Source organism: Mesoplodon bidens (assembly GCF_964165515.1).
Source record: "Mesoplodon bidens genome assembly, chromosome: 1".
NCBI classification, from domain to species: Eukaryota; Metazoa; Chordata; class Mammalia; order Artiodactyla; family Ziphiidae; genus Mesoplodon; species Mesoplodon bidens.
In genome coordinates, this window is record NC_138176.1 from 69,321,668 (window position 1) to 69,333,674 (window position 12,007).

A 12,007-nucleotide genomic window follows, 5' to 3' on the forward strand; every position below is an offset into this window, starting at 1 on the left:
ACAGCTCAGGAGATCTGGCTGCTGCCCCCTCTGAGCTCATCTTCAACCCCACACACTCCTCAGTCCCTCCTGCTCCAGCCACCCTGGCCTCCCTGCTGTTCCTTGAACCCTCCAGACATACTCCTGCATTAGGACCTTACACTTGCTGCCATCTTCTCCTTCTGGAATGTCCTTTCCCTGGATGATAACTATATAAACTGACTACTTACTTCTTTTAGGTGTTTACTCAATGTCCCCCCCATCTTAAAAAGTCCTTCCTTAAGCTACGTTATAAACTTGTACCCTCCCTGACATTTTCTATTTCCCCTCCCCCTAAAAGCATTTATCCTGCTCTAACACTTATGTTTTACTCATTTATTTTGTTTCTTGTCTATCTTCCTCTCCAAAATATAAGTTCCATAAAGGCAGGGACATTTGTCTGTCTGTTCATTGCTGCATCCCATCATCACGAGCAATACCTAGGATTTAGTAGGCTGATAAATCAATATCGCAAGAGCCAAATACTTTCTGAATGACCTAACTTAATGCATGAGGCCGACCTGAAGAGGCCTGACACACAGCTACACAACTGTGCTCCTTAATAGGTCCCTCCCGGATTTACTTCACTCCCACCCAAGACCTGCAGGCACCCCGCTTCCAGAGCCTTCCCTGGAAAAGTGGAGGCACAGAGGGGCAGGGAATGTGTCCATCCTGATGACAGGACCCCAAGAGAAGAGGGAGGAGTAAGCCTGAGGCTCTTCCCAGGGCCAACCAGGAGGCCAGGCTCCCCTCCTCCCTCAGTGCGGCACCTTCCCACGCCCCAAGCCCAGGGTCCACATTTTCGGGGGCGGGGGGTCGTTGGAAGGAGAGAAGGAAGCCCACAGGTTCCTGGGGAATGGAGGGTCCTCCCCTCAGCAGAACCTGAAAAGCAACAGAGACCTATTTCCCTATCCCAACCCTCCCCAATATTTTGTTTTCTTAACTAGCCTGGCTTAACATGGTAACCCTGACAGAATGTGCCCTACCTGAGGCAGAAGACCCAAGAGAGAGGGGAAGGGGCTGGGCAAGCACGCTCCACCCTCCTCCCAACTCCCCAGTCAGGTCAAGGCGGGCAGAGTGAGAGCAGTGAGCAGAGGGGTGGCGAGTCCTGTGCCGCCCCTAATAGAAACCATCTCTCCGGAAACGGAGGCTAACGGGGTCAGGAACAAATAAATAAGACAGGTACCCACTTCCAAGTGGCTATGTACCCTGTGGATGGAGCAGACCTATAAACGACTAATTCCAAGAACATTAGATTAACATCCTCCTACTCTATTTTGACTTAATGGAAACTCAGCTCAGTGAAATTGAAAAGGTCTAAAGGTTAATTTGATAAAACTGATTACTCAATTAAAAGGTGATGTTCCTTTAGGAGACATTATATATTAACCTTTTAAACTGGAAATTGACAGTACGGTTATTCTATTAGTAACAACAACAAAAACCAAGAAAGTTTCTCCCCCAGGTGGTATTGTTTTGTTGCCAGGATATTGAGGAAAATGTACATCTACCAGAAGTGGAGGAATTAGTTTTAATTAAAATCATTCAAGAGATCCAGCCAGAGGCTACCTAGGTTGCATGCTGTTCTGCTCTAGTAAAATGTCATTATTTTAAAAAAATTAAATGGGTCAATAAAGTCTGAGCTCTACATTGTGGAAAAGATTACAGCTTCCTAATTATGCCAAGCTAACATAGCCTTATGGGTCTGAAGGTAATATTTCTCTCCATTCCATGGTCACACTTCATCCAAAATCTTCTCAGGAACAAGCCAAGGCCAGCACATTGCACTGGGAGGCAGAGTAGTAAAAAAAGAAAGGCTTTAAACAGTCTACCACCTTTGGGAGGGGGAGCTTGATGGGAGAAGGTAAGGATGGCCTTTCTCCATCTGGAGAGAATGTAGGGCGTGGAGGGGAATGCTTATTCCCTGGTCCTCATGTTTCTACATGAATCCACTCTTTTAGCGTGACACCTAACCTCAGCCTTCTCCCTCCTGCCCCTCCCTTGGGGGCAGGGACTTCTCTGATTGGCAGCCTGGCAGAAGGACCTGGGCATGGGCGTGAACACTCATCGAGCCACGGCTCCTCTCTCCCCTCTCCTCTGGGATCTGCCTGCCCTCTCTCTCATATGCTATCAGGGGCCTCTGTGCTCCGGGGCTGTGACCGTTCAGTGGCACACATGGCTGAGTGCGTCTAATTCAGGAGCCTTCAGCAAGGTCACCCACCTGCAGACCTAACCTCTGCCGCCACCCTAGGTTTCACTAGTGATCACGCTGAGAACACATCCATCTCTGTCAGGTTGACTTGACTCTGGCATCCTCGCTCTCTCTTTCTCTCCCTCCCTCCCACCTCTGGCAGGAAATTAGAGGTGCTTTCTTTATCAACTGACCACTGCCCCAACCTCATCACAGGTCAAATGGGATTCCAATTCAGGTACCATTCACCAAGGGACTTCCATGTGCCAGGAACTCTCACACATCTCTTTTAATCCTCACAAGAACATTATCCACACTTTATTTAAAAACAAACAAAAAAAGCAAGCACAAAGATATGAAGTGAGCTGTATACACTTACATGATTAATACGCGGCAGAACTGGGACTAGAACCTAGGTGTGATTGACCCTCAAAGTCCCTGATCTTTCAAAGGGACCAAAACAGGGGTAGGAGTGAAACTCAGACTGCACTGGCTGGCTATGAACTGCAACTGGGGAAAGGAATTAAAGACTGAGTTTCTATAATGGGGTAATGACTGGTCAAGACTAAGAAAGCCTCAGGAGCTCTAGTTCTGCTGACGCTGCAGCCACACAACCAGTAAGTGGCAGGGTGAGATGGGCCCCAGGGACCCTGGTCCTCCGCCCCAGAGTGTGCTGCCATGGTAGCCGGGAAAGGGAGAGGCCGAGGCCAGCAGCCCACTGTCCTGAGCAGGGGCATGAGGACTCGGAGTTAAGTCCATACCTGCTCTGGAAACACTGACACACTGTGTGGAGCTGAGCTGTGCTGTTCAAGGAGAAATGCCTTAATCCCACCATTATAATCAAAAGTTTAAAACTGTTGCAAAGTTACAGAATAGCAGCCTTATAATCTTTTTATAAATCCGTTGCTTTTTTTAAAATTTATTTATTTTATTTATTTATTTTTGGCTGCGCTGGGTCTTCGCTGCTGTGCATGGGCTTTCTCTGGTTGCGGCGAGTGGGGGCTACTCTTTGTTGCGGTACGTGTGCTGCTCACTGTGGTGGCTTCTCTTGCTGTGGAGCACGGGCTCTAGGCGCGCGGGCTTCAGTAGTTGTGGCGTGCAGGCTCAGTAGTTGTGGCGCACGGGCTTAGTTGCTCTGCGGCATGTGGGATCTGCCCGGACCGGGGCTCGAACCTGTGTCCCCTGCACTGGCAGGCGGATTCTTAACCACTGCGCCACCAGGGAAGTCCCCTCATTGTTTTTTTCTTTTTGCACTGCATTTCAATTGTACTGTCTTGTTTGAATCTCCAAACAAGTGGCAAGTGATCATCACTCTCATTATTTAGAGCAGGGCTCCTTAAACCTTTTCTGAAAAGGGCCACATAGTATACATATTAGACTTTGAGGGCCATATAGCCTGTCACAGCCACTCAGCTCTGTTGTCGTAGTGTAAAAGCTGCCATCGATAACATTCAAATGAATGGGCGTGGCGCTGTTCCAATAAGCTTTATTTATAGACACTGAAAATTTAATTTCATATAATTTTCTTATGTGGTAAAATATTATTATAATAATTATTATTATTTTTAAAAACTGGTTTTATTTCTTATGTATTCCAAGTATACTGTTAGGAGGGACAGTGTATTTGATTAACCACGGAAGAGGAGGTGGGGCACTGGCCCAGCATCTTCCCTTAATTTCATCTTCTTTTTTTGTTTTTAATATTTCTTTCTTTCTTTATTTTGGTCACACCAGGTCTTAGTTGCGGCATGCATGTGGGATCTAGTTCCCTGACCAGGGATCGACCTCGGGCTCCCTGCATTGGGAGGGAGGAGTCTTAACCAGAGCCACCAGGGAAGTCCCTATTGTTATTATTTTCCCTCCAGCCATTTAAAAATATAAGAACTATTATCAGCTCACAGGCTGTAGAAAAATAGGCAGCGGACTGGACTTGGCCTACAGGCTGTGGTTTGCTGACCCCTGGTTTAGAGGAAGACACTGCATTTTACAGATTAAGTGACGTCCTCCGGTTTGCACGGTTAATAAGGGGACAGGGTGGCCTGAACTCAACCAACCTTTAAAGCATTCACCTGGCTGGATGCCTTTTCAAGGCAAAGGGGAGTTAATAATGGATTTCCATGAGAGATCTCTACAACCACTTATTTAACCTAAATTGTAAAGTACTAAAGAAAGGAGCTGGAACTGATAGGCTTATACCAGTTTTATTAAGCTTTCCAAAATGACTGTCGTTTCCATTTTTATGCACTAGAAAATGAGCATCTGATGTACACACACCTTTAGAAATAAAATTTACACTGCCATCTAGTGGTGACCAACTATTTTCACTGAGAACTTTAAGGTTTTCTTGGTACTAAGCATTAGAATAATTTAGTATATTCCAAAATTATGCAAATGAAATACAGTTAAAAGTATAAAGTAGGCAAACTGGTAGAGGTTAGTTAAAATTCACCTGGGGCATAATTATTTTCTCTGTTAAAGAATTTAGGGCTTCCCTGGTGGCGCAGTGGTTGAGAGTCCGCCTGCCGATGCAGGGGACACAAGTTCGTGTCCTGGTCCGGGAAGATCCCACATGCCGCGGAGCACCTGGGCCCGTGAGCCATGGCTGCTGAGCCTGCGCGTCCGGAGCCTGTGCTCCGCAACGGGAGAGGCCACAACAGTGAGAGGCCCACGTACAGCAAAAAAAAAAAAAAAAAAAGAATTTATATGAAACATTTTCATTTGTGCATATATTGACAAAGTTTTTTTAAAAATCAGATTTTTTCTGTATTTTCTAACTGAGACAGAAAGCCTTCTGAAGGGCAAAATCCCTTGTTTTATAATGATGAAATCCTAAAAAGATGCTTCTAATGATGTCACTTCGTATGTCTAATCCAACTTTTCCGTTAATTTAGGTAATACACTTGAAGCTGACTCCTATGGTTAGAAACGCCACACTAAAGCCAGGTTAAAATGTAGGTCAGGGAAGAGCAGGAGGCATGATATCTGTACTGCGGTGTTCCTGTGTCTACTGAGAGCTGGAGTCTATTCCAGAAGCCATTTTGGAAGGCTCGATCAAAATGCTTTTTCTTTTTAAAAATCAACCTAACCAAAAGTTTCTTCACTAGAGGCAAGAGCTCTTGTCTTTCCAAATGGCATTTTTACATGACTTGCATTATCTCTTCATGTGCTCAGCAATATGCATTCAGTGAGAAACTGCCCCATTTCTCTCTGCATGTTTCACAACATATATGGCACACACAGAGCTACAGACACATGGGAACATCAGAATAGGGGACATTGCTGTGAGGATATGGTGACTTTGAGGACATGGGGTATGGCTGAGCTTACCTTGGCTGCGGGGAGCCCCTTTTTGCTCTGCAGATATTCTTCCACTGCCAAACTGACCTTCCCCATTACAACCCTAAGTTAGTAAAAAGTGAGGACAAAAAGCTCAAAAGGAATATAGGTATGGAAAAGAACAGTCACTAAAATCATGGTAAAAAATAGACACTTACCTATAAGCATTAATATAATCTTTCCTGTGTTCGAGAAGAAAATCTCTCAGTTTGCCGATGTGTGAAATCTATAATGAAAAGAAAGCAAATAATTTATATGGATAAATATGTTACGCTCATATGCAACAAATTTTAAATTAGTTGAGAATGGAATGCAGGTAGTAAAAAGATTTTGAAGCTACTAACTGGATATCTCTGGTTTTAGACTCCTGTATAATCACTGACTCGTTGGGTGGCTTTGGGAAAGTCACCCACATTCCTGGGTCTTGGTCTCTTACCAATGGTTCCTTCTTCCTGTAATGGTTGTGATCTGTGACTAACGAAGAGATGATCTCTAAGGAACTTCAGAGTCAATGAGACAGTACATGTCTAGTAACTACACAGCGTGTGCTCAATAAAGGCCAATTCCCTTCCTTATGTGTCTTATATCCAAAATTTTATAGACAAATATTCCTTCTTCCAAGTGTTCTAGGGGATGGATTCTAAGGCTGGAGCCATCAAGTGTATAAATAGGGCCCATGAAGAGCAGCAGAATTAAAGAAAAGATGCAGGAGCAACAATTTATCCCTACACAGCAAGTCTCCATTTCCCCTACTTCCACGAATGAACAAAACAGACACAAAAGTACAGAGGACGGAATTTGTGATGGCTCATTTCTAGTACTAAAGCATGTGTCAGGTAATGTGTGTGGAATGAGGGACTAAGAAACAAATAAAATAAAAAGAGGTAGGAAGAAACCTAGGATCATGGTCAACATGGACAAAAGTGTTTCCAGAAGGAGAGAATGATTAACTAAGTTGGTGGCCTGCTCTGTCCTTTGACCACAGCTCACACTAGTTTCCTCCTAATGTCCTTTGTACTTATTCCAAACATACGTAGCCCCAGCCTTGAAGGATGTGCTGAACTTTCATCTTTTTCATGCAAGTTTTTCTGTCAAGGCCAACTCAGGCTAATTTTCGCTTTGCTCTGAACTTAAAAGCACTGCTGCATCCCACCCACTGGGCACTCAGCTACACACAGCCCCGTCCTCTGGCTTCACTTTTGCAGGCACGCCTCTTTCCTGGGGGTTAGGAACCACGTGAGGAGGGGCTGCACAGCTTCCCGCGTGGCTCTAAGCACAACGTGAAGCCCAGAAGGTGTCAGTCAGTATTTGTGGGATGAGTAAATGTTTAAATGCAAAAATAGTATTTACCACTAAAGAAACATTCAAGCATTTGTCTGGAGACAGGTCAGTAAGGGTTCAGTTAAATTTCTCACAGAGTCTAGACTAAAAGCAAATATGGTTCAGAAAAGCACCCTTAGGCATCTATAAGAGCATGAATCGAAGAAAAACTGCACTATGGCCACAATATTCATTTATTTACCAGATTACAAACAACAACTGAGACAGCCAGAGTCTGTCCAGCATCCCTGGCTCCGTGAGGAACTTCCCCACACATGACCTTGTTCTTTCCCAGCAGCCCATTGTGGGCACTGACGTCACCACGCTCATTAACCAGGTTGGGAAAGTGAATCTTGCAGAAGCTAAGTGACTCGTCCCCAGTCACATGGTTAGTGCCTGGTGGGGCTCAGAGGCAAGCCTGGGACTCTCTGAGTTCAAATCTGGCCCGTCTTCCACTAAGCCACAGCTGCCTTCCTCACACTCTTACTCCTATTTTCCACTGACGCTGCATTTTAAAATCTGACTTTTAAGATTGTTGGGAAAAAAATATAAGAGATGTGCAAACAAGGTATTTACTGGACCACATACAAGATGTAATCAAGTTAAGTTTAATACATTTCAGTGGTTTCCATTCCCTTCCCCAACCCCTGCCTGCAAGGGGCCAGGTAAGCAGTGTGAGGGAGTAAAGCAAGAGGAATGGAGGGTGCAGTGCATTGGGCAGGGATGAATTCTGGTTTTAAAACACACTGCAGCCAAAGGAAGCATCTCTGCCGGCCGACTTGCCAAAGGGCAGCTAATTGTCATCTCTGGGCCTAACCAATGGGATTGAGTCCAAACCCCAAATGCAGCACTCAAGGCCCTTCACAATTCAGCTCCAAAAGTCCCGGGTGGCCTCAGTCCTGCCGCGCTCCCCACAGACCACAAAGACCACAACGACTCGTTACCGACTGGTTTCCCTCCACCAGAGTGCAAGCTCCTAGAGGTTAAAGGGTCCTCTCTCTTTCCCCAGAACCTGTCAGGCACAGTTCCTGGTGCAAAGCAGAGCCTCAGAAACTTTTACTAAATGTTGAATAGATAGTGGGTACTGAATAATCCCCGAAGGATTATACCTACTGTGGTAGACAGGGTAATGCCATTACCTCTGCCCAAAGATGTACAAGTCCTAACCCCTGGAACCTGTGACTATATTATGTTACATGACAAAGGGGAATTATTGTGACAGATGGAATTACGGTGCTCATCAGTTGACCTTAAAATAGGGAGAATACCCTGGATTAATACTGGAGTATCCAGGTAGGTAGGCCCCTATGTAATCACAGGGTACTTAAAAGGAGAACAGGGAGGCAGAAGAGAGAGTCAGAGTGATACAACGGGAGAAAGGCTCAATCCAACATTGCTGGCTTTCAAGATGGAGGAAGGGAGCCAGAGGATGAAGACAACGTCTGGAAGCTTGAAAAGGCAAAGTAATGGATTCTTCCCTAGCATCTCCAGAAAAGAACAGAGCTCTGCCAACACCTTGATTTCAGTCTAGGGGGTCCCATTTTAGACTTCTGACCGACAGAACTAGAAGATAGTAAGTTTTTGTTGTTTTAAGCCACTAAACTTGTCGTAATTTGTTACAGCAGCAATAAGAAACTGATACACTTTGTCTCAGTTTGGGGTGCTATAACAAAATACCACAGGTTGGGTGACTTTAACAACAAACACTTACTTCTCACAGTTCTGGAGGCTGGAAAGTCCTGGTCAAGGTGCCAGCATATCTGGTGCCTGGTGAGGGCCCTCTTCCTGATTTGTAGAGAGTTGCCTTCTTGCTGCATCCTCACATGGTGGTCTCGTGTCTCTTCCTCTAAGGGTACCGATCCCATTCACGAGGGCTCCACCCTCATGACCTAATTAGGTCCCAAAGGCCTCACCACTAAATACCATCCCATTGGGTATTAGGGTTTCAGCATATGAATTCTGGGGTGACACAACTATTCAGTCATAGCATACCTGTTTAAAGCCTTATCCAAAACAGTTATTTTTTTAAAAAAAGGAGTCAAGGTTTTCAATAAAAAGTTTGAACAGGCCCAAAGGAATCTACCATGTAGGCTAGACCCAGCAGCCCTCCCCTTACTGCGGCCCCACCCTCCAGCTTTAGCTAATTCCAGGCCACCAGGGTCGAATGGTGCAAGGGGGTAAGTGCCAGGAACAAGAAGGCCCCGCAGGCATCTCAGAAAACATCCTTACAAGAAGTTTCCCTTAAAGTACAACAAATGTGATCCCAATTTCTTACGACATGATACCTGAGATTTGCTTCCAAATAACATGGAGGTGGGGAGGAACACATGGAAGAGGATCGGTCCTGAGCTGACAGCTGAAGATGGGCACATGCGCACAGGCAGGCTCCTTACACTCTCGGTCTACTTTAGTATATACTTGACATTTTTTCTTAACAAAACATTATTTTGTAAAAAATCTCCCATTTCGCACTCTCTTTTAACATGTTTGGTGATTCTGAAGTACAGATTTTCTGCTGCCAAACTAGTAATAGCCCACATTTGAACCAACAACTCAACCCCACCCAAAATCTCTAGCTATTTTATTTCTAAGTACTTGCAAGCCTTGCTTAAAGTTCCATTTAAGAGGATGAATGCCATTTAAAAAAAACCACCACCAACAAAACCTGCACTGAGAGTTTACTATGTGCCAGGCTCTGTTCCAAGATCTCCCCACACATTATTAGCTCATCAAATTCTCCCAGCTACACGCACAAGATGGGTAACATCATCGCACCTATTTTACAGATGAGGAAACTAAGTCAGAGACAGGGTAAGTAATTTGCTCAGGAACACATGGGGTGAAGCCTGAATGGAACCCAGCATTCTAAGTATCAGGCTTGAGTTCTTAATGCCCAAATTTAAGCACAGATTCTTGGCAGGTGGCAAGTGCAGTTTCCCAGTATAGTAATCACAAAGAGGGATGACTGGGAACCGAGAAAAGCATCCAGTGAGCAACAGCAAGCTGTTTTTTCTTGTATCTGTATTCAACAGTGCACTACACACCTGATGTTACCCAAGAGTGACAAACCAGGCATGTGTGTGCCAGGAAGTGTGTGAATTGCTCACTATGTGCTGTCATCGGCTCCCCTATAACCATCACATGAGTTAGACATTACCCCCATTCCCGTTTGATAAACATGGAAACTGAGGCCCACATGAGGTCGGTCACAGGATAATAAGGGGAAGAAGTGGCACGGATCACGGGTCTGTATGACTCAAAGGCTAAGTTATTTATTCTACATTATATGGTCAAAAGACTAAGAAACTATTACTATTTAGCTTATTTAAGTTTGAGGCTTTTCTTCACAGAAATATAAACTGGGTTTCATGTGACAGTATTTGTATATACTGATTTTTTAAATGTTTTCAACTACAGTGGATACAGAAAGATCTGCAAGGAAGGTTTTTTGAATGTTTCCACGTAGAGCGCTCGTTTTATAAGTCACTCAAAGTAGGAACATGCCCATATCCAAAGTGCCTGTTTTTATCACTGAAGTCTCCTCCTCCAAGCTCGGCTGTTATTCCTTGAGTTTGTGACACGGGAGGCTTGGAATTCGCAAGGACCATAGGGATGCTGGGAGGAAGGCCCACAGCTGTGAGCAAGGAACCAGGATGGTCAGAAAGACTGGCGGTGCAATGGTGACCCGTTCACCCTGAGTATCGATCATCAAACTGCCTCAAAACACAGTTTAAACAAGTAACGAAGGCAACTTCCAGGACTGGGTCTCTTCCCTGTGTCTGAGTTCCTCTACCTCCACGCCTAGTGTGAGGCGGGGTACGAGCAGAGGAGCAGACTCCAGGCAAAAGACTGTGGGGTTTGGGTGGAGCAGGGCAGACAAGAGAGAAATGGGTGCGGAATCCAGGGAGTTGGCTGAGCTTCTCGGTTCTAATCTCTGCTCAATCTCCACCACTTTCTCTGAAGGGGACCTTGATTCCTCCCCACCTTCAGGCTTCACGTGGAGGGACCCCAGCTGGACAAACTTCCTCTTCTGTCTCCCAACGCTTCACTCACGCATCTGAGGGAAGAGGACTTACTGGTGTAGGGTTTGGAGACAGCAGTGAGCACACTCGGCACCAGGCAGCAGAGAGGGTCTGTTCTGGCCAGCGCTCCACCCATATTTGGCCACAAATCTAAAGCCAGGGTCTCCGTTTGGCTTTTTCACGTTCTGACTCCTGTATTTCTTTCAGGTAGTTCCAAAATTGTGCTGGGAAAAAAGAGGTGCTTTTAATAAACTTCCTAAACTCTTAACCTTTGCCAACTGAAATTTTGAGCAAGTTGTTTAATCTCCCTGAGCTTCACTACAAAGGGAGGGCAGTAAAAGTGATTCTTTAAAAATAGAAATAGCACGAGTTAATAGCTAACTTTTATCGAGCACATGTTGTGTGGCAGGCACCAGTCTAAACACTGTGCATCAATTAGCTCATTTACTTCTCCTAATAACCCTGTGGGATAGGTTCCACTATAATCCCACTTTACAGATAAGAAGACACTGAAGTATCACATTTCATATAAATGGTTCAAAATAAACAGGGGACCGTGACTCCCAAACCAAGTGCCTGTGTGCTTTCAGCCTCTGCAAGTCTGCCCACGAAGACAAACCTACTGTCCCATCCGAGCGCAGTGGGTCTCTGAGGGCTGCTTTCACCACAGTGCACACAGAACGTTTTAAGATCAGAAGTACCCAAAGCTGAGATGCCTTGTTCAGGTCAAATGCAATGTCAACAGCTATGGGTCAGTGCAAAGCCAAGAGCCACACTCCAGGGTCAGCCAGGATCTGGCTTCTCCACGAAGGTGATCCTCAACTAAACAATTGTTTAAACTCCATTCTAAAATGACAGGCATTCATGTGACTCATCCTTTTCTTTCTCTGAAGATAAATCAAGTTCACTTTTAAGTGACTGTATTTTAATAAGGCTAATTTCAAAAATCATCAAGACACTGGACTTCTCCACAAAACACATCTACAGTATAAGCAGACTGATTATAAAAAACAGTAGCAGTGGTCCCTATATTAGATGCATTTGACAGGGAAAAACAGATTCTCACATTACCTGTTGTTACACATAAAGCTTTTACTAGGAGAGACCAAACAAAAACATC

At 44.9% G+C, this 12,007-nt stretch overlaps 1 protein-coding gene across 2 annotated transcripts in view; it reads right to left on the reverse strand.

The window, feature by feature from the left end:
• Positions 1-12,007, reverse strand: part of STX18 (syntaxin 18) — a 119,577-nt gene that overhangs the window by 45,228 nt on the left and 62,342 nt on the right. Inside the window, exons 1-2 of one of the 2 annotated variants that reach the window (XM_081240566.1) lie at positions 10,942-11,030; positions 5,704-5,771 (exon numbers count right to left, since the gene is read on the reverse strand). Coding sequence is in view for 1 of the 2 variants with exons in the window: in XM_081240565.1 (XP_081096691.1) it covers positions 5,704-5,771 (68 nt within the window). In the remaining variant the exon portion in view is untranslated. Of the gene's footprint in view, positions 1-5,703; positions 5,772-10,941; positions 11,031-12,007 lie in introns of those variants that run through there. The other variant, XM_081240565.1, reaches the window with a different exon arrangement.